At 46.2% G+C, this 23,619-nt stretch overlaps 1 protein-coding gene across 1 annotated transcript; it reads right to left on the reverse strand.

The window, feature by feature from the left end:
• LOC140392077 (P2Y purinoceptor 8-like) lies at positions 1–23,408 on the reverse strand. Its single transcript, XM_072477312.1, has 3 exons — positions 23,247–23,408; positions 13,283–13,419; positions 1–7,682 (listed from the first exon to the last, which is right to left on the reverse strand). Exon 3 carries the CDS (start codon positions 7,615–7,617, stop codon positions 6,568–6,570), a length of 1,050 nt encoding a protein of 349 aa, XP_072333413.1. The 5' UTR covers positions 7,618–7,682; positions 13,283–13,419; positions 23,247–23,408; the 3' UTR covers positions 1–6,567.
• Between the last annotated feature and the right edge of the window lie 211 nt (positions 23,409–23,619).

Here is a 23,619-nt window from a genome sequence, read left to right on the forward strand (position 1 = left end):
TTTGAAGAATACCAAATGCAGATATTTATTCAAAACATGTGACATTTCAGTAACAAACAACAATCAGGCAGCATTGGGGAAAAGAAACAATATAAGAGAACTGAGGAATCGGTCCCAAACTTCATCAGTCCACCCTGTCCTCACCAAGCCAGTGTTTATTATGGAAGGGGGTGGAACGATATACCCTTTGCAATGAATAAATTCCAGGACACAAAACCTCACCCAAAGTAAAGCTCTGTTCAAGAACATATTTTCACCCACATTTCAGAAAAAGGCAGCACTATTCAACAAGACTGTTCAACAGCCAGTTACATGAGAAGTATTTTCTGAAAATGCCGGACAAACTGCAGGGTTGTCCGAAGTGCAGATTTGAGGAAAGCACCATTGTGTACTCAGGGTGCATAATCGTTTTGTAACAATTTGTTATTGCAAAATGTAATTTTTAAAATTACAAAAGATGTATTTCAATAATAATGCTTTGGTGAAAACAAACAAGCAAATTATGAATAAGTGTATGAGAAATTAAGAGACGAGGAGAGAATACAGTCCATTCAGTCCATGCTGCTCACATTATCATTAACTTCTCTCTCGTCTAATATGTATCCATAAATATATATATATATATAGTTGACAACACAGCAGACATGATCATTCATTATTCTTGCTTTCTTTTTGGAAGGTGGGCAAATTGAAAAGAACAACAGCAGATAGGGAGGTTTATATCAATTTGATTGCTTCAAGAAAATATCACTTCAAACAGAACTGAGGGCATTTGTCTTGGGGTCATCAAATGGAAGAAATGAAAGGTGAATTCAGGACTGATCTAACAGGCACCCTCTTGTTCACACAGAGATCAACACTGGCACCAACTCCATTGATACAATTGGCTGCTGCATCAGGGGAAGTATGAGGTTCGCCGGAGCACTTCCCAGTGTAGCGAGATATCTCTGGAGCGATCACCGACACCGCCCCCCCCCCCCCTCCCCCCAATCAAGCCCCAATGCACTATGAGAGGTTCCCATCCCCACCGGCCTAATTGCCACCATGTTAAAACCTGGCACCCTGGCAGTTCCCCTGCCAGCTGGACGTGCCACCTGGGAACCTTGGCAGTGCTAGGCTGACACCCAGGTGGCAGTGCCAGAGTGCCAGGCTGCCTGGGTGGCACCAGTGGTGCCAGGGTACCACCCTGCCCAAAGGACATACACCTGGGGGCCTCCGATCCCCTGGGAGATCCCCAAGAGTGCCTTTCCGTCTCGTTCCCATTTGTGGCGACCAGTACTGAATGGCGCATGCCCAAGGTCTCCGAGCCAAAGCAGATAGGTTCCACACCTTGGGAATCTGCACATTAAAGTGAGATTAGCTGTCTCGCTCTAATATGCAGATTTGGTAAAAGGTGATCCCGCCCACAATGGACAGGATTTACATCGCAACATCCCAGGAGATCTCGCAAGGCATTGCGAGCCAGGTAGATCCTCGGAGCGGGGCTCCCGGCTTCTATCAGCCACATTGCGCGAGCGGTGAGCTGCTTTTTGGGGGCAGAGTGGCTGTAAAATCGCACCCATTTTCCTCCCAAAGGGAATTAAAGAAAAGTTCCAAAACAAAGCTCAGCAGCCCCTCAAGCCTTTCCCATCTGGTTATGGTCCCACTATTGCTAACTTCCGATTCCCTGGCCCTGAAAACAACAATCCTTGCAATCACTGGCTCACTTTACCTCTCTGCATCAACCTGGAACAGAGTTGTGGGAGTGACATTCTCCATCTGTGCCCCTATACTGGTAGCCCCAGGTGGAACATGCAGTTCAGGAAACTGAAATGAGTCACACCTCCAGGAGGCGCTCTAAAGGTGCTCTTTAAGAAATCTGGGCATGATTGAGGAAGCGTTTCATTGCAGACAAGACACAAGAACAATTTTGGGGCCTGTGCTTTGAACATGTGATCATCTGTGGGTTGTAGTGTTGTTAGCAATTCTCTCAATTTTATTATTTTCATTTCGAAGGTTTTTTTTTTGCTTTCTTAGTTTCCATCTCCTCGGTGTTGACAGCAGAAAAGGAGCAGCATAAAGTGATGAAGTGTGCACATACTGTGCCATGCACAGGCCATATTGTGCTATGCGTTGGACGACACTGAGATCAGTGTGCATATATACTTGCTAACACACAAGGGAGTGGGCCTGCACAGGGTAATACATGGGCCTGCATGTGCTACGTAACAAGATGAGGTGATGAGAATGTTTTTATGCAGTCGGCTGTTGCGGCTCAGAAGCTGTGGTGGAAACTGTATTTCCATGACATGGGTGCCAATTGAATGTTGTGCCGAAGGATAAATGGTGGCTTTTGTTGACTAATTTTTGTAATTGAGTTCAATCAAGGGGACATAGGTAGAAAATAAAGGGGCCGGTCTTTTATAAACTGAGGTGAGCAGAAATTTCTTCTGGCAGAGGGTGGTGAATCTCTGGAACTCTCTGCCCCGGGAAATGGGGGGGGGGGGGGGGGCGGTCGGTCTGGATCATTAGACGTATTTAAAGTGGGGAATGGGGCAGGAAAGGAGTTCAGGCCGGCATAGATCAGCCATGATCGTATTGAATGGCAGGGCAGGCTTGAAGAGGCCAGGCGGCCTACTCCTGCCTCTGTTTCTCCTTGGGTGCTACCAACTACTTTGTTGGCGAGCCTTCAGTCGCTAGCTGATAAAGAAGTTTGAAAAGCTCCTGTCCGACCAAAGAACTGTCGCGGTTTACCTCACACAATCAAATTGGACAAAACGAATTACCCACTGCCAATAAAAATGGTATGGAAATGATGTGAGCGAAAAATAAAAGGAACTTACAAATGGAAAAACATAGGTACACAAAACACTGCCATGTGATCTTGGAAATCAGATCAGATACTTTAGCCACAAACCTGATGTCATGACCTGTGATGTCAATTGACCTTTTGATATGTTGTCGCCTTGTAAGTTCCCACACTGTGTCTAGCTTTAGGGACCTTTACCGCTTTGGCAGTTTTGTTGCTGATAGAAAGCTAAAGAAAATAAATGGGATGCATTCTTGTAAAATTTTCAATTCACACTACACTCAATTTTGGTGTTCAGTCTTTATCGTTCAGCTGTTGACTGTCTCCATTGCTGCTCACTCACTGCAGGGTAAATGTCCCTCTTCATTCAGATGGCTTCCTCTGAATCAGGGGCGGAATCTTACACGAGCACCTTGAGGGACTTTGATAATTCACTCTGTTACCCATGTAAGTTCTGATGTGCACATTAGGCTGGTAAACTGTTTGAGATATCATTTATGAATGAAAATTGATCGCGCCTTTGCGACTTTGCAAGATTCCCAGTCCCAAAGATGTGGGCATTACTGGTAAGGCCAGCATTTCATAGAACCATAGAACAGAATCCCTACAGTGCAGAAAGAAGCTATTCGGCCCATCGAGTCTACACCATCTGTAATGGTCCTTGAGAAGATGGCGGTTCATCCACTTCTTAAACTGCCGCAGTCCATGTGGTGCACATACATGCACAGTCCTGTTAGGGAAGGAGTTCCAGGATGTGAGATGTATATGACTTGGAGGGGAACCTGGAGGCTATGGTTTTTCCAACCGCCAGCGGCCCTTGTTCTTTTAGGTGCTAGAGGTCACAGGTGGACGGGCTTTGGGAGAGTCAGGAGTACAAACAGCGATATGAACAAATCTTCCAACTCCTTAAACGATGGAGCAAAGCATAAGGTTGGATATTCCGGCCGTGTCCGCCAGCGGGATCTTCCAGTCCCGCCGACGATGGCCCTTACCACGGCGTTCCCCGACGGCGTGACAACAGGGAATTCCGTTGAGAGGGGCGGGGCCGTATGATCCCGCTATCGGCCAATGGCTATTGTCTCTGCTGCCACAAAACAATAATAATAATAATTGCTCATTGCCACAAATAAGCTTCAAATGAAGTTTCTGTGAAAAGCCCCTAGTCGCCACATTCCGGCGCCTGTTCAGGGGAGGCCGGCACGGGAATTGAACCTGCACTGCTGGCATTATTCTGCATTACAAGTCAGCTGTTTAGCTCACCGTGCTAAACCAGCCCCTGCTGCGGGGAGGGCACGCCCATGGACTTTAACGTCTGGCAGCAATCGGCACTTAAAATTGGACAGGTTTTATAATGGCGGCACGAGCAGCAGATTACTGTCCAGCTGTTGAAAAGAGAAATTTAGCCCTTGGTGTTTCGGAAAGAAAGATGTTAAAAGGTAGACGTTGTAAATTGAATACGAGCCAAGGAAAAATAGTTCTCCACAAAGTAATATGGAGCGGCATGGTAGCACAGTGGTTCGCACTGCGATCTCACAGCGCCAGGGACCTGGATTCAATTCAGGCTTCGGGTGGCTGTCCGTATGGAGTCTGCACGTTCTCCCCGTGTCTGCGTGGGTTTCCTCCGGGTGCTCTGGTTTCCTCCCACAGTCCAAATATGTGCAGGTTAGGTGAATTTGCCATGCTAAATTGCCCTTAGTGACGAAAGGTTAGGTGTGGTGACAGGGATAGGGCGGGGGAGTGGACCTAGGTAGGGTGCTCTTTTAGAGGGCTGGTGCAGGTTCGATGGGCCGAATGGCCTCCTTCTGCACTGTAGGGATTCCACGATACTAATAGGAACTTAAGAGGATTTGAAACGGCTGTGCTTTTTCCACCATGTGTACACCCTCAAGGACTGCAATGTGTTGCTGAGAGGCAGACACACATCCTGTTTTACATTAAGGCTCAGATTCATTCTAACGCTTCAAAATCTCTCCTGTCTAAATGATCAAACAGCTGTTTTATCCCTGAGAAAATTGCATCATTCAGTGAAAATGAGAATGTGAGACTGAAGTGTAAGTTGATGCTGTGACAAGTTGGTTCTTTCATTAGATTTTATGCAGATTATTGTCCAATTTTTATCCAAACCTATCCACAGCCCGCTGACTTTTATTGGGATTTGACATTGCAGATATCAGCCACTTTCCGGTATCTTTTCCCTGGTAATCATCCTTTGTGCAGGAATCCGCACGGTGAGTATTTGCAGACAACACAACAGCTGATCTCAATTTGCACCCAGCCCCATTCACCCATCGCCACCGTGTCAGCTCCCAGCCAAACACCACCTCAACTTTTAAACTTGCGTCTCTGTGTTCAAATGTCTCAATGGCCTTGCCAGCACGTCTCTTCTCCAGCCCAGCAACCCACCGCGATCTTTGCGCTCCTCCAATTTTGGCCTCTTGTGCGTCCCTTATTTAACTCGTTCCACCACTGGTGGCTGTGTCTCCAGCTGCCCTTTGTCCAGAAGCTCTGGAATTCCCTCCCTAAACCTCTTCACTTGTCTATCCTATCTCCCCTTTATACTTACAAGTCCCGAAAGACGTGCTGTTAGGTGAATTGGACATTCTGAATTCTCCCTCAGTGTACCCGAACAGGTGCCGGAATGAGGCGACTAGGGGCGTTTAACAGTAACTTCATTGCAGTGTTAATGTAAGCCTACTTGTGACGATAATAAAGATTATGATTGTTATGGAAAAGGTCATTTCTGCTGATCCTTAACTTTGTGCTCAACCTTTAGCTCTCACTAACTGTCTCCTCATTTCATCTGACTGTTGGCTTCTCCCTGTATGTAAGCATTTTCATCTCAAAGGGTCATGACAGTACGTGTCAGGTACACATGCATAAGACCACTAATATTCTCATTATAATACTGTGCTGTGAAGAAATGAAGGACCACATGAATAAAAAAACATACTTCAAGACAAGTGAAACCCAATTTGAAGTGCCTTATTTGCCACCACCTCTTATGTATATTATCCTTCATGCAAACAGCATGAATTGTTGCAAATTACAATGAAAACCGATGAAACCGGTTGGGCTGTTGTCTGCGATACACCAAGCAGTATCATAGCTTTCGTATCGCTTACTAATCCCTGAGAGTAATGTTAGCCTGCGAGTGGGGATATGACAAAAGAAAAAATACCACATATGATGGAAATCCTGAGATAAAAACAGAATGCTATAAGCTACTCAGCTGCTCAGGCAACCAGCCAAGGGGCAAGGGAGGCGGGGGTTAACTTTAAGGGTCTAAAGAACGGAAAATTATAAACTAATCTTATCATCCTGCCCTCCCGCTTAATCAAAGTGCCTTCAGTTCAAGTCCCTTTCCAACATTCCCTTTCCACACCAAAGCCCATGGTTGACTGTATTTTGACCTCACTCTCAGTGACAATCATCCACTGGCCAGGTTTCTGCATGTGGGAAACAGTGCAGATGATTTCTCAATTCCCATCTTCTCATTCTCCAAAGAAGGCTAGGGGCCTCCTTTTCACAATGGCTTCAGCCTCAGCTGTGAACTAGGGCAACTCACCCAATCATTGTGGCCTCGTTGAAATGCGTCAGATCTGAGAACGAGTCTCAGATCCGTGGTTTAGGAGTTCAACAATCTACTGCCAGAGCTGGATCACTATTGGTCTCATTATTAACATCTTAGCTCCGCTGTAAAATAACCAAGGGACATTCCCGTCAGATCAACCTTTACCTTAAGGGTGCACTACATTGAATTCCCTTCCTCCAATTCTAATCTAGGCTGATCCATTCGCTGAATTCAAAGAGAGCTGCATCTCCAATTGGTGGTGGCTCTGCAAACCTGATCTGGAGAGAAAGCTCTCCCTTCGATATTCAGTGAAACTTCCTTGACTTGAGGTGGTTGCTAGCCCCAAGAACGTTCTTAGCTTCTTACGAAACTCTTTGGAGGCAAAATAATAAATGAAGGGATCAAGACAACTATTTAAGCAGCTGAGGGTGAGGGTGACTTTGTAGGCCGTGTAAACACCTTTATCCCAAAAGATCCGGTTGATGATGTGGATGAAGAGGATAATGTTGTTGGGCGCAAAACACGTTATGAACACCAAGAGCACAATTGTAGCTAAGCTAATCGCTCTCCTCTTTTGTGCACTGAGGTAACCTGCAGATGTCATGATCAGCTTGGAAATGATTCTAGTGTAACAGTACACAGTTATGCTAAATGGAATTACAAACAGGATCCCAAACAAGGTGAAGAGAAAGGCAGCCCAAGCCGCTTTGGAGGGAAGCATGTCCATCTTCAGAACGTCGAAGCATGTGGTAATGTTGAGATTGATAACTTTGTATGTCAAATCTTTCACCTCCAATGGCAACAGGACGACAAGGATGAGCGCCCACATTCCTAAGCAAATCGCAAGCGCGTACTTGTTCTTCCGCCATTTGCTAAAACGCATGGGCAGCACTACTCCTATGTAGCGGTCCAGGCTAATACAAGTCATCGTTAAAATAGAGCAGTACATGTTAGCGTAGAACAGCACAGTTACCACATTGCATAGATTAACTCCAAAGGTCCAGTTGTTACCATTCCAGTGGTACGCACTCTGAAAGGGCAAAAAGATGGCAAGCACAAGGTCGGTGATGGTGAGGTTCATCATGAATATGACAGACGGTGTCTTTGGTTGTGTTTTGCTGAGAAGAAAGAGGGAGAACCCATTCCCAGGCAGACTGATGATGGCAACAATAAGGTAAATTACTGGAAGGGTGTTCTTGATCATATTGTTCGAGAGCATTTCCAAAGTATCATTATCCAAGGTTCTGTTGTTGACCATGATGATATGAACCAAGGAGAGCAGGAGCCTCTGGGACCACAACAAAATGGCGGATTTTCTTCTGACTTAAAAGAAGGAAAGGACACGGTGTTATTTATAATAATTCACAATTAGATTCCCCCCAAAAGAATTATTTTAAGGTGAGAAAAATAACATTTCAGATTTGATTGGAAACCTAATACATGCTCCTGCTGTAGCAGTTCAAGAAACAAGCCCACCGCCAGAGATGGGCATGGTGGGACAGTGGTTAGCACTGCTGCCTCACAGCGCCAGGGATCCGGGTTCGATTCCGGCTTTGGGTCTGTCTGGAGTTTGCACGTTATCCCTGTGTCTGCGTGGGTTTCCTCCGGGTGCTCCGGTTTCCTCACACAGTCCAAAGATGTGCAGGTTATGTAGATTGGCCATGCTAAATTGCCCCTTTAGTGTCCAGAAGGTTCTGTGGGGTTACGGAGATAGTGCGGGGGCTTGGGCCTAGGTAGGATTCTCTTTCAGAGGGTTAGTGCGGGCTCGATGGGCCGAATGGCCTCCTTCTGCTCTGTAGGGATTCTATGACCATTCTATGAACCGCACTTTGAAGGGCAACTAGGGATGGACAACCAATGACAGCCTTGCTAATGATGCCCATGTACTGAAAATGAATGAAATGAACAACATTGATCATAATAAGTGAATGCAGAACTAAAAATAAAATGTCTTTCTATCATTAGATGATATATCATACCACTGCTGTTAATGGAATAATAGAATTATTGGAGCAAAGGATACCAGGGATTTAATATTGCAAGTTGCATTTATAGCACCTCTTTTCTTAAACACTTTCATGGGATGTGGGTGGTACTGGCAAAGTTAGCATGTGTTGCCCATCCCTAATTACCCCATCGAGTGAGTGGCTTCCTTGGGTCATTTCAGGGGCCTTTTAAAAGTCAACCACATTCTTGGGTCTTGCAAAGTTTAGGTTTTCAGAATTTGGAACATGGTGCTGCTTAATTAGAAGGGTCTTCTACCTCAAAACCCTAACCCGTACATTCTGGAGTCATGTAGGCCAGACCAGACAAGGACGGCAGGTTCCCTTCCCAAAAGGGCATTAGTGAACCAGATGGGTGTTTGCAACAATTGTGTCACGGTCACTGTTACTGAGACGAACTTTATATTCCAGATGTGTATTTTAATTGAATTTAAATTCCATCTGCTGGCGGGCTTCGAACCTAGAGCATTAGCTCTAAGATTGCTAGCTCAGTGACATTATCAGTGCGCCACAGATGACGCGTTCTCAAGGGAATGCACAATGAATGGTAGGACGCGAGGAAGTGCAGAAGATCAGAGGACTTGGAGAACATGTCCATAGATCCCCGAAGGCAGCAGGACAGGAAGGTAAGGTGGTTAGGAGACCACATGTGATACTTTCCTCTATTAGCCAAGGCATAGAATATAAGAGCAGGGAGATTATGCTGGAGCTGTATAAAATGCTCGTTAGGCCACAGCTAGAGTACTGTGTGCAGTTCTGGTCGCCACACTATAGGAAGGAAGTGATTGCACTAGAGAGGGCACAGAGGAGATTCACAAGGGTGTTACCTGGGCTGGAGAGTTTCAACTATGAAGATAGACTGGGTAGGCTGGGATTGTTTTCCTTAGAGCAGAGAAGGTTGAGGGGAATGTGACTGAGGTGCACAAAATTAAGAGGGACATAGATAGGGTAAATAGGAAGAAACTTTTCCCTTTAGTGGAGGGGGTTAATAACCAGGGGACATAGATTTATGTTAAGGGACAAGAAATTTAGAGGGGATTTGAGGAAAAACTTTTTCAGCCAGAGCGTGTTGGGAATCTGGAACACACTGCCTGAAAGGGTGGTATCATAGATTATCATAGAATTTACAGTGCAGAAGGAGGCCATTCGGCCCATCGAGTCTGCACCGGCTCTTGGAAAGAGCACCCGAACCAAGGTCAACACCTCCACCCTATCCCCATAACCCAGCAACCCCACCCAACACTAAGGGCAATTTTGGACACTAAGGGCAATTTATCATGGCCAATCCACCTAACCTGCACATCTTTGGACTGTGGGAGGAAACCGGAGCACCCGGAGGAAACCCACGCACACACGGGGAGGATGTGCGGACTCCGCACAGACAGTGACCCAAGTCGGAATCGAACCTGGTACCCTGGAGCTGTGAAGCAATTGTGCTATCCACAATGCTACCGTGCTGCCCTAGGGCGGAATCCTCACAACGTTTAAGAAGCATTCTGATGAGAACTTCAAACACCACAGCATACAAGGCTACAGACCAAGTGTTGGAAAATGGGATCAGAATAGATAGGTATTGGAGGACCGACACAGGCATGATGGGCCGAATGGCCTCTTTCTGTGCTGTCTGACTCTAGGACTATGACCACCTCCCCAATAACATGATAAAAGACCCCAAGACTTTTCACAGGAACAGAACTGAACAAAATGGGGCACCAGGCCAGGCCAACTAATTTCAGAGTAGATGACCAAATGTTTGGTCAAAGTGGTACTTTTTAAGGAACATCTTAAAAGGGAGAGGTGGAGAGATGTAGGGAAGAAATTCCAGAGTCTAGGACAAAGACAACGTTTACTGGGGTAAACTTTCAGGTCACCTCCACCTTGATATCAGAAATTCCTGCCAGAGGTCAACAGACCTTTCAATGGTCCGTCAAATTGTCCATCCCGCCCAGGGTGATTTCCACAGCGGTCAGGACCGGACAATTTACCGCACTGCCACGTATAGCAGTGATGAGGTGAAAACTGGTGATGGACAAGACATGCATGGCCTACTCCTGGTCTGATTTCCTAGCTCCTTATATCCTGCTGCAAGAGGCCACAATTGAAATGCGTGCAGAGATCTCTGAGGGCTGCAGGGCCGGAGGAGGTTACAGAAATAGGGCGATTGAAGCTTGAAGAGATTTGAAAACATGGATGAGAATTTTAGAATTGAAACGTGACTGGACAGGGAGCCAAAGCACACGGAAAAAAATGGAATGGAACTTGATGCAAGTTAGGACAAGAGAGTTTTGGATGGGCCTGAGTTTACACAGGGTGCTAGGGAGGTCTGGAATAGTTGAGATTGGCTGAATGCCCATACAGACGGAATAGTCGTTTGTTTTAAGAATGAGTTAAATCACGAGATAAAGTGCGAGATTTCTTTAATTCTTTCACAGGTTGTGGACGTCGCTGGCCAGGTCAACGTTACTTGCCCATCCTTAATTGCTCTTGAGAAGGTAGTGGTGAGCTGCCTTCTTGAACCACTGCAGTCCGCAGTGTAGGTGTACGTATACCACAGTGCTGTTAGGAAGGGCAACCTCCGGGTGCTAGTGTTGCCATGCACCTGATGCCTTTGTCCATCTGGGTGGCAGAGGTTTTGGCTTGAAAGCTTTTGGTGATAGGCGCCTTGGTGAGTAGCTGCATCTTGCAGACAGTACACACTGCTGCCACTGTGCTTCTGTCGTGGAGGGCGTGAATGTTTGTGGTGGTGGATGGGCTCGCAATCGAAGCCTGCTGCTTTGTCATGGATGGTGTCGGGCTTCTTAGCGGTGTTGGAGCTGTGCTCATCCGAGCAAGCGGAAAGTATTTTATCGCACTCCTGGCTTGCGCCTTGTAAATGGTGGGCAGGCTTTGGGGATTCAGGAGATACTTGCTGCAGGATTTCTAGCCTCTGACCTGCTCGTGTAACCGCAGTATTGATATGGTTAGTCCGGTTCAGTTTCTGGTCAATGGTAGCCTCCTTAGTGGGGGTTTCAACGACGATGATGCTATTGAATGTCAAGAGGAGATAAGGAAAGCCAGTCTTCCCATCCTATCTCAGGAAAACAAAGAGCAAAAAAATGGAGCTTTATTCAAATAACTTGGTTGGCCTGCCATTTCTGGGGAACAAAAGGAATCTTAGCTGTTGCATTTCCCCAGACGTTACGCATTTCCTGTACGCTACCTTTTTTTGTTTTAGATTTTTATCAGTTGCAAACTTCTCCTTTTATCTCTATACTGTCCCCAATAGTGTGTCAGCCACAATCTCAGCAAAGCATCATCGACTGCGCCAATCGGACAGCCTCCATTTCCCAGCCAGCCGTCTTGTGACTTCATTGAGGCTGAGTTGCGTTTAGGTTGAGGTGAGACTGCAATAAACCATCATCACAAAGGTTGTTTATAGGAAATAATAGTTTTGAGGACAGAAAGTAGCAGGTTGTGGTAAATGCTTTTCAGACTGGATGATGGTAAAAAGTTGCCAAGGGTCACTGAGAGGAACGCTGCTTTATCGCTGTTGCGGCAGGCAGGGAGGATGATGCCAATTGACGGCAACAGAACATAGAAGGGCTGGCACAGCTGACAAGCAGCTGGCAGGTGGAATTTAATGCAGGGAAGCGCAAAGTGATTTATTTTGACAGAAGGGTAGGGAGAGACAGTATGGGCTTAATGGCACAGTTTTAAAGATTGCACAGGGACCGAGGGATATGTGGATGCACAGGTCTTTGAAGATGGCAGGACATGGGGAGGCAGTGACATAGTGGGTATTGTCACTTGACTCGTAATCCAGCGATTCAAGCCTGGGGACATGAGTTTGAATCACAGGCAGATGCTGCATTTTGAATTCATTAAAAATCTGGATGTAAAAGCACGAAAAGCTTGACCACGAAACAATTGTCGATTGTCGTAAATGCCCATCCAGTTCACTTAAGCCATTTAGGGAAGGGAATCGGCCATCATAACCTGGTCTGACCTACAGGTGACTCCACAGCAATGTGGTTAAAACTTAACTGCCCTCTGAAATGGCTTGACAAGCCAATTGGTTCAAGGACAATTAGGGGTGGGCTCCAAATAAATTAATAAAGAACATACTGAAATTGTCGTTAGCAAAGCATTTGAAATATTGGGTATTTTAAGGGGAGGTACAAAAGCAGGGGATTTGTAGGCGTAGTATTTTTGCCTAGTTCTGGTCACCATATTTCAGGAGTGAGGGTCCTTGAGAGCATACAGAAGAGATTTACCAGACTGGCTCCAACAATTTTTAAAAAATTTTTTAAATGTTAGATTACCCAATTATTATTTCCAATTAAGGGGCAATTTAGCATGGCCAATCCACCTGCCCTGCACATTTTTGGGTTGTGGGGGCGAAACCCACGCAGACACAGAGAGAATGTGCAAACTCCACATGGACAGTGACCCAGAGCCAGGATCGAACCTGGGACCTCAGTGCCATGAGGCAGCTGTGCTAACCACTAGGTCATCGTGCTGCCCTAGGTTCCAACACTTTGAACTAAAGTTTATATCTGAGAAGCGGGGGTTCTCTTTGGATTAACAAAGGTTGAGGGAAGATCTGATCGAGGCGTACAAGATTATGACAGGTTTGGATAAGGTAGATGAAGAAACACCTTTCCCATTAACTAATGGTACGAGGACTATCGGGGGACACAGATTTAAGATCTTGGGTGAAAGATGCTGGGGGGGGGGGATGTGAGAAAGATGCTGGTCGATATATTCTGGCTGTTAATGCCAGCGGGATCTTCCATATAGTGTCACTGGAATGTGTGCTGGACTTTAACTAAGACCTCAGAAGCATAATGTGTTCAGCCTAACTTGGGCATGAAATGTATTTGAAATGAAATATCTATTTCAAATATAGAAATAATTTTATAAATATGAAAAAGTATTCACCTTTTATGGCACCTTGCTTGGCTTTTCCCCGGAGGATGTGGGATAATTTGATCGGACTCCAATATTTTCCAGAAGCCTTCAAACGTTGTTATTTAATCTGCTTCAGGCTGAATGCTCTAATCTTTGTCTCAGTGATCCTGTAGTACAGAAAGCATATTTAGCCAAACAGAACGTTAACAGCTGGGTCTGATCAGAAAGTGTTTTATTATTAGTCTTTGGGGCAGGAGGTTGTCAGTTCCAAACCCACAATGGACTCGCTCATATAAGCTAGACCAATCCACCAGTACGATATTAGAATTCCTACGGAGCAGAGAAGGTCATTCAGCCCATCAAGCCCGTCCTATCCCCATAACGGCACTTAACCTACAAATCTTTGGACACTAAAGGCATCACATAAACTAGACCAATTCACCAGTGCGATATTAAAATTCCTACAGTGCATTTACATTTTTCCACATTATATTCCACCTGCCTTGTCCTTGCTACTCACCAAGCCTTTCAAAATGCCTCTTTACATCCTCCTCACAACTCACATTCCCACCAGGTTTTCCGTCATCAGCAGAGGCGTTTTCTTGGCAAAGTCTTTATGGGCCAGAATTCTCCAGCCATTGGGATTCTCTCTTGCTGCCGGCATAACACTCTGAAGACTCTTCTATTGCTTTTCTGACTTCAGATGTGACTATCCTCAGTGCAGTCTGCTCCAGAGTACGTTCTGTGTCATTTAGTTTGGAATTTCCCTCTGGTTTAATGACACTGGGGGAAATTTCACACCCAGGGTTTTACTTAAAACCACTTTCATTTTCTAAATTTTGCCTCTCTTGAAACCAATGGCCCACAAGGATGACACACATTCATCTTTTCTTCACAGTTACTCATCACTGTCTGGAAAGGATACACATGTGACACTTCAATACAGTTCACCCAACTGGATGGGCATTTGCAACATTGCCTGCTCACTCCTGGGCGTAATACAACTAAACCACTTGCCCCCTGGAAAGGCCTCTTTCTTTCACCGTCAACTTCTCTTCCCGTTGCCTCTATTTTACCCGCACTATTTTGATAATATGAAAGTCTTCAGCTCCCTAATTGCCGCTCTGCTGTGTGAGTGCTGGGATTTTCGGGAGGGGGGGGGGGGGGTGCTTGCTTTGACGAAGCAAGGTTGAGGCAGACTATATTGGCCGAGGTTCTCTGTTACGAGCTCAACCCGCCGTCGCTGCCAACGAGAATTTGGCGCTCAGCCGAAACCACATTCACCACAGCGGGAGCGGAGAATCGCGTCGGCATGAACGGACGGAGAATCCCACTGATTATTTCTGTCAGATGGGTGAAAGGTTACCGCCAATACTGCTAAGGAAGTATGGCTAAGGTGGTTAAATGTGTAAATGCTCGTGGTTTAACTCCTAAATGTGGAAGTAGTACAGAAAGAGAGTCAATTACCTCACCTTGTTGCTACAAAGGCAATCACAGTCTTGTCAGCACAGCATCTGCACATCCTTTACTGCAACAGTACCACTGAATAACTAGAACCTGGTTCACGTCTCTTCTCCATCATTGCAACACCCCTCAGTGATGCTCTCATGCTGCGACTTCCAATCACGGCCTCTGCTCTCAGTTTATGGGCAATGAAGCGGTCTACACGTACATACATCAATCAACATTCGGCCTTGGGCTGATAAGTGGCACGCAAGTGCCAGGCAATAACCATCTTCAACAAGAGACTATCACTGAATCCCTGACTAACAACATCCTGGGGTTATTATTGACCAGAAACTGATCTGGACCAGCCATATGAATTAGCGGGAGGATTTGCCGGATGTTCACGCCGGCAGGAAATTCCGGTCCCACGCCGGACCACGGGTTTGCCAGCGACGAGGGGTGCAGTCATCCCGAAATCCCATTGACAATGGCAGGTCCGGAAGATCCCGCTGGCAGACCTCCACTGCCATAAAACATGCAGCTGGGTGGTCGGTACATCCCACCCACTGAGTCTACAAAAAATTCCTACTTATTCCTCAAAGTATCCAGAAGGCACAAATCAGGAGTATGATGGAATACTCTCCACATACCTGGATGAGTGCAGCTCCAATAATACTTTAGAAGCTGGACACCATCCAGGATAATGCAGCTCATTTGCTTGTCACCATTTAAATGTTCACTCCCTCAATCACTGGCACACAGTGGCAGTGTGTGTACCATCTACTAGATGCATTGCAACAACTCACCAGGTCTCCTTCGACAACATCTACTAAACCAACAATCTTTACCACCGAGGAGGACAAGAAAAGCAGGTGCATGGGAACACCACGGTTCTCTCCAAGTCATATTCCATTCTGACTTGGAACTATGTCATTCAGTTAGCTCACTCAATGCTGTTGGGGTCAAAACCTTGAAAGTACCTCCTGAAGAAGGATACCTATTTCACAAGTGCCGCGGTGGTTTAAGAAGGTGGCTCACCACTCCCTTCTCAAAGGAAATTAAGGATGAGCAATAAACATTGGCATTGACAGCGATGCCCACGTCCTAAGAACAAGAGGCAATACGGTAGCATCGTGGATAGCACAATTGCTTCACAATGCCAGGGTCCCGGGTTCGATTCCGGCTTGAGTCACTGTCTGTGCGGAGTCTGCACATCCTCCCCGTGTGTGCGTGGGTTTCCTCCAGGTGCTCCGGTTTCCTCCCACAGTCCAAAGATGTGCAGGTTAGGTGGATTGGCCATGATAAATTGCCCTTCGTGTCCAAAATTGCCCTTAGTGTTGGGTGGGGTTACTGGGTTATGGGGATAGGGTGGAGGTGTTGACCTTGGGTCGGGTGTTCTTTCTAAGAGCCGGTGCAGACTTGATGGGCCAAAGGGCCTCCTTCTGCACTGTAAATTCTATGATAAAGAGTGACATTCCCAGTGCAGGACTCAGGGACGGCTGCACTGCTGGAGTTGCCACCTTTGAGATGAGATATTAAACCAATCTCTCTCTAAACTGAGCATAAAAGATCCCTATTTCAAAGAGGAGGCAAGGTGCCTTGGAGGGACTTGGCAATATTTATCCCCCTAAAAGGATTGTTGCTTGTGGGAGCTTGTTGTGCATAAATGGCCACCATGTTTCCTGCATTACAAGAGGCTACAGTTCAAATGCATTTCATTGTCTGGAAAGCATTTTGTGAAAGGCATTTTTCTTTCATTACCTCGAGCTAATGACTGCTGACCATTTTCTCAAATTCCTCTTTTCAGGCCTTGATTCCCTGACGTGCTGGCAGCGAGGGGCTGGGGGAGGGGAGGGGCAAGTGATGGTGGTGGGGCGCAGGGGTGTGTGGTTGAGGGGACTTCCACTGTGAATTTGGGGAGAGATGGTCAGGTCAATAGTCAGGCCTGCCTCACTCAGGATCATTCAGTGTCCTCATGCACCAATTAAAAGTGTGTATTTTTACGAATGCCAATTTTACTGCTCTCCCAATTTCACAGTGTTACCATTGATTTTCCAACCCTGGACAATCCTGGGACTTAACTTTCGGCCGCCACCCAGGAGGCAAGTGCCCTATCTGAAGACCAGATGAAATAAGAGCAGGAGGAAGTCAGACATCCCACTGAAGCTGTACCCCGCCATTCAACGTGACTGGGAAGCTAAGCCAAGCAGTTTAAACTTAAAATGCCGCCTGGGGCCTCATTAACATTTTATGGCCCAATTTCCAGCCAGCCTCAGGCCTCTTCATTGGGTCTCACTGTCTGTGCCACACCCAACGTGGGCCCAAAAAGGGGGGTTTAAACAAATTTCTACCTCACTTGTTTCAGGTAACATTTCCGTTTAGATTCTTATCTCCAGAAAAATCAGTTGTTGTTTCTTCATTGCCTGAAACCTCTTTTACCTTGTCTGTTTTGCACGTATCCCAAGGAACCAGGGCCCAGGTAAGAAATATAAATTAATAACACTGTATAAAGAGGACCATTGTAGTGCTAATTTTAATGTTGAGGTTAACAATGACTAAAAAAAACTTACAACAGCACTGAGCTCAACCACAGTTTAATCCATTTCCTTAACTCCCAGGACTTCCAACTGAAATGAGGCTTTTGTGGGATATAATTTGAAAAGGAGATTGTACTTACCTTTAGAACTGGGAGAACAGCTACATGGGCACAATTCACTGACATCGGGTAGCTCTGCCATCGCTGGCGCTCGTATATCAGGATTTAAAAAACCCACAAAATCTCTTGCCAGTTTCCTCTATTTTCCGCGCGATGAAACTGCTTGAGCATCAAGCTCACAAAAAAAACCTGGGTCTTTCCAAAATGGGACTTCACCGCCTTCATCTGCGAAGAGTCACAGGTTTTTGCTTGTTTCTAGCCCTGGGCGAGGGGTTTATTTTAACATTTCCCATGCACCAGGAATGAAAATAAGTCTAGACATGAAAAGAATTGACTCTGTTGCCTGATCAGCCAATAGGGTTAACGTTGACACCTGGCACGTCCCTGCCACAATGTATGGGTCAGTTGAGTATGGCAGTGCGAGAATGATAAGAGTTTTACAGTGTAGAAAGAGGCCATTCGCCCCATCGTGTTGTGTCAGCTTCTGATGGTGCTATCCGTACCCTTGCCATTTACTGCTGCACTCTAACATTTTAATTCACTTTCCCAGTAAAAGTTACTATGGATTCTGTATTAACCCTCACGAGACCCATGGGGATGACTCGATTTATCTCCCCAAGGTGGTCGCAGAATATGAGCTCCCCGTTGATAGGTTGAGGCCCATCAGCTTGGACTCAGAGAATCAACCCTTAAAACCTGGCCCGGATTGCGACCAGTAGTCTCGGTTGGGACCTATTTGCTGTATGCTGCCCTGTGGCCATTTCATTTGGTTATAAATAAACATCTGTTTAAATCACCTTCTCGGATCTCCAGAGCTTTTCTCGATTCTGCTGCCATCACTGTTCCTGGTCGAGCAATCCGGCCTTGTGTGTGAAGGATAGGAGATATTGGGCCTCTGGCCGCGTTGTCATAGAGACAGCATAGTGAAGTGGCCTAAGGGTGGCATGGTGGCACAGTGGTTAGCACTGGCACACAGTGCCAGGGACCCAGTTTTGATTCCAAACTTGCATGACTGTCTGTGTGGAGCTGGCAGTTCTCCCAGTCTCTGCGTGGGTTTTCTCCGGGTGCTCCGGTTTCCTCCCACAGTCCAATGATATGCGGGTTAGGTGGACTGGCCATGCTAAATTACCCCTTAGGCTGGGCTTGCAGAATATGATAGGGGATTGGGCCTAGGTGGCGTGCACTTTCGAAGGGTCAGTGCAGACTTGACGTGTTGAATGGCCTCCTTCTGCACGATAGAGATTCTATGATTCATGGGAAAAGCCCAGAAATTAATTTCCACTCCCAAACTCTCCTCAGAAAGGCTACCTTTTTCCACCTCCACTTTATTGGCCATCTTCCCATACCAGCCTCCCCGAACATGCGCCGGAATGTGGCAACGAGTGGCTTTTCACAGTAACTTCATTTGAAGCCTGCTTGTGACAATGAGCGATTTTCATTTCATTTCATCTCTGTCCTCTGCCTCATCCAAACACTTGTCACCTTCAACTCCATAAACACCTGTTGTCTGTTGCCTATGGTCAACCTATTTATCCAAGGCAATCCTCGATGATATAATTGGCTCTCAATTCCCATTTAAAATTCTCATCCTAACTCCCTCAAGGCCCTGATCCTCCTTTTCTCTTGAGTCTGCACCAGCCTTACAATCTTTCTCTTGACTCCTCTGTTCCTTTGACGTATTAGCTTCTAATTTTGGCCTGTGAAGTCTCTGCCTTTGGCCACCTAGATATCACGCTTTGGAATTTCCTTCCTAAACTCCTCCACCTGTACTGTGCATACAAGACTCCCCTCAAATAAATTGAGGGCCTGTTCCTGTGCTGTATTGTTCTTTGTTCTTTCTGAGGGTGTTGGCCGAGGGTGGTATCATGACCGGTACAGGCTTGGAGGGCCGAAGGGCCTGTTCCTGTGCTGCATTGTTCTTTGTTCAAATCTCATCTCTTTGTCCACACTTTCAGGCACCCCTTTCCATATCTCCTATTTATCTTGGCAGCCATTAACCCTATATCTTTGTGAAATTCCTGAGAATCATTTTCTACATTTTGTTGCCCGAACCCTAACTTGATCTGACAAGGAAGAATGTGCAGGGTTATGGGGAGAAGGCGGAGCGGTACAAGCACGGTGGGTTCAATGATCTCCGTAACAATTCTGTGATTCTGTCAAGTCTCGTATAACCATGGTCTTCTTCAAACCAACTTTTGATTACCCATCCTAATACCTGCTGATGTGGCTCAGTCTCACATTCTGTTTGATAATGATTCTATTAAGCAACATTAAAAATTTTATGACATTAAAGGGTAGCACAAGTGGTAACACAGGTGGATAGCACTGTGGTTCACATCGCCAGGGTCCCAGGTCCGATTCCCCGCTGGGTCACTGCCTATGCGGAGTCTGCACGTTCTCCCCGTGTCTGCATAGGTTTCCTCCGGGCGCTCCGGTTTCCTCCCACAGTCCAAAGACATGCAGGTTAGGTGGATTAGCCATGATAAATTGCCCTTAGTGACCAAAAGGGTTAGGAGGGGTTATTGGGTTACGGGGATAGGGTGGGAGTGAGGGCTTAAGTGGGTCGGTGCAGACTCGATGGGCCGAATGCCTCCTTCTGCACTGTGTGTTCTATGTTCAATGTTCTAAAGGCACTATAAAAATGTGAGTTGTTGTTATGTCCTCTCCCTTGAACGTTCCAAATTTTAATGTCAATCAGGATAAATTGAAGTTTGGTTTTGTCGATATGAATGAAATAAAAATGCATTTTGAAGTAGCTGAAGTCCAAATAAAAGCCACTAATTTCACTGATCAATGCTGGATGACCGTGTTGACGAAATTATGTGAAACGATTAAACCAGATCCTATGTTGGCCTTGTTAGGAGACATACAATTTATTGAAGATTAAAGGGCTGACTGGCAAAAGCTTTTGATCCACCTCTCAAGCAAGTCAACCAATCCTCTCTCGAATCAAGGCCAGAGTTGAATCAGTGAAGTGTAAAATTCTGGCCCAAGTAAGGATTTTAGAACCACAGAATCCCTCCAGTGCAGAAGGAGGCCATTCGGCCCCTCAAGTTTGCACTGACCTTCTGAAAGAGCATCCTACCTAGGCCCACTTCCCCGCCCTATCCCCCAATCCCATAACCTCACCTAACGTACACATCCTCAGGCCCAAAGAGACATGGCCAATGCACCTAACCTGCACATCTTTGGATCGCGGGAGGAAACTGCAGCTCCCGGAGGAAACCCACGCAGACACGGGGATCAAGGGCAAACTCCACACAGTCACCCAAGACCGTAATTGAGCCTGGGTCCCTGGCGCTGTGAGGCATTTCAGGTGAGACAGAGAGAATTCCATGTCAATATTGATTAGATTGTTGAGGTTTAACGACAAGTACATTGTTAAACAGGTGCTGGGCATTTGTACACCTATAAATGGGGCTAACTGGGACGCTGGGTGGTTGCAGGAATATTGACTGTGAACTAAGTCATAAACTCTCTCCCACAAAACAAACTATTGTGTCCTCATTTTAACTTCACCAGCCAGCGTGGATTCAGCTAATGACCCAGATTATGTGCGATATGCCCAAAATTCCTGGTGCCTACCCTTATTCATGGCAGGAACTGTCCTTTCCAGACTACCCCAATCCCAGGAATTTGAGGACTGGGGTTTATTATGTGCTAGAAATTGCATGCAGGAAAGGATATTCTCCAAATCATCTTGCAGCAGTGAAGCAATTGACCTGTCAGCCCAACTAATTAATTCCTGCAGCGGAATCATGGAATAGAATCTATACAGTGCAGAAGGAGGCCATTCTGCCCATCAGAGTCTATACCGACCCTCTGAGGGAGCACCCTACACAGGTCCACTCCCCCGCCCTATCATTGTAATCCCAACTAACCTGCACATCTTTGGACACTAAGGGGCAATAGAGCGTGGCCAATCCACCCTACCCTGCACATCTTTGGACTGTGGCACCTGGGGGAAACCCACGCAAACATGGGGAGAATGTGCAAACTCCACACAGACAGTCACCCAAGGTGGGAATCAAACCCGGGTCTCTGGCACTATGAGGCAGCAGTGCTAGCCACTGAGCCATTGTGCAGCCCCCCTTATAATTGCAATCGTTTTTGTAAGAGTTGGCAAACAAAGATTGCCCAAAGTGACGCAATTGGAGGACATCATTCCTTTACCAAAGCTCGCAGTTCAATGAGCGCCTCCCTTGGGTATAGACAAATCATGTCCATGAAAGCGCAATGATGAGGTCTGAAGGCCATCTCCATCTGGGAAGTTTGGTAAAATGCCAACAACATTGCACATTATTGCACAGGACGTCACACTCAGCAAAATGTTACACAACGCTCGGAGGTTGCAGTGACGTCCTGGAAGTGGAAGATACAAGGATGAAGAAATTAACAAGGTTTATAACTCCCTTAAAATCCATTCACTGTTGCACAGAGTTAAACTCCGGGCCCCAAAAACGTCTGCAGGGTTGAGGTGACAGTCACTAACGTCATCATACCAGCCCACAAAACTCCAATCCCTTCATAAACTTCAGGGGATTCCGAAGAAACCTCTCTACCCAGAATGTGGAACTCGCTACCACAGAGAGTGGCTGAAACAAGTAGTATTGGTACATTTAAAGGTGAAACTAGACGATCTGGTTGGAACGAATTGCCTGCTCCTGTGCTCTAATCCAGACTGGCTCTCCAAAATTTTAATGAGGACATTAAAAACAGAAGAGAGAGAGAGAGAGAGGGGGAGAGAAAGCAGATTGTGATACAATCTCATCAAATGTCCCAATGATAACATTGGCAACGGAAATTTCTAAGTTTGTGGGCACGTTTTCTTGGGTCCGTTCGCCCTTAAAAGATGGCATACTGATCATGGTTTAGCTGGGCATTCCGGCTTCATCACCCTGTCAAAGTGACGGTGCAAATAGAGTGTCAGAAGATCTGGGCAGAAAACCTGAGAGAAACAGGGCAGTTTTCAGTCAAAACCCGACTGTTTGCCATTTTGGGGGGGGGGGGGGAGAATTCCGCCCTATCATAGATTATCATAGAATTTATAGTGCTGAAGGAGGCCATTCGGCCCATTAAATCTGCACCGGCTCTTGGAAAGAGCACCGTACGCAAGGTCCACACCCCCACCCTATCCCCATAACCCAGTAACCCCACCCAACACTAAGGGCAATTTTGGACACTAAGGGCAATTTATCATGGCCAATCCACCTAACCTGCACATCTTTGGGCTGTGGGAGGAAACCGGAGCACCCGGAGGAAACCCACACACACACACGGGGAGGATGTGCAGACTCCGCACAGACAGTGACCCAAGCTGGGAATCGAACCTGGGACCCTGGAACTGTGAAGCAATTGTGCTATCCACAAGGCTACCGTGCTGTCCCTATGGACGAGATCTTCCAGCTGTTCACATCGACGGGATCTGCTGGGATAATCTGAGATTATGCTCTCTGGTCCTAGACTCCACCACAAGGGGAAACAACCTCTCACCATCTATAATGTCAAGTCCCCTAAGAATCCTTTATGTCTCAATAAAGTTGACTTTCATTCGTCTATATTCGTCTAAATCAGTGCCATTGGCTGAGGGTGGATCAGAAGATCCTTATTAGCAGCCAATGGCGTGCCACCTCCCATCACTGAGAAACATGCATGTAACCTGGTTGGTATCTGAAACGTGGTATTTCTGGCAGTGAGGGTCCCCAACAGACCTTATGCTCCTTATGGGCGAAGAGCCTAATAACTGTTTCACAAATGGACACTACGTTGCTGGTTTATTTTGCTTGTTACCAATTTGGAATGCAGCACATTCCCATTTCCCTTTCATCGCAATCGAGACTTAGGCAGCTGTTTATAAACAGGTACTGATCAGACCGATTTCTAGACCCTTACCTAATGGCTTGCATTCAGATAGCGCCTTTCACAGTCTAAGGATGTCCCAAAGCACCTTCCAGTCAATTCAATACTTTGGAAGTGTAGCCACGGACAAGGATGTGCTGCCGACGGGAACAGAGAATTCAAACGGATGGAGGATTTCCGCCCTTATGTCCAACTTTGATTCTTTAAAAGCAAAATGAAAAAGATTGACGGCAAACTTAGGGAAAGAGGGAAAAGTTGAAAGGATGGAATAAATGTTGCTATGTACTTCGATATTTCCCTCCGACCCTATTGGTAATTGGCTTGCAGCTTGTCAGACTTACATAGGATCTTAATAGACCCAGGGAGGAAACTTTTATCCATTAGATTAAAGTGATAGTTTTTTGAG

Source organism: Scyliorhinus torazame, chromosome 15 (assembly GCF_047496885.1).
Source record: "Scyliorhinus torazame isolate Kashiwa2021f chromosome 15, sScyTor2.1, whole genome shotgun sequence".
Taxonomy (NCBI): Eukaryota; Metazoa; Chordata; class Chondrichthyes; order Carcharhiniformes; family Scyliorhinidae; genus Scyliorhinus; species Scyliorhinus torazame.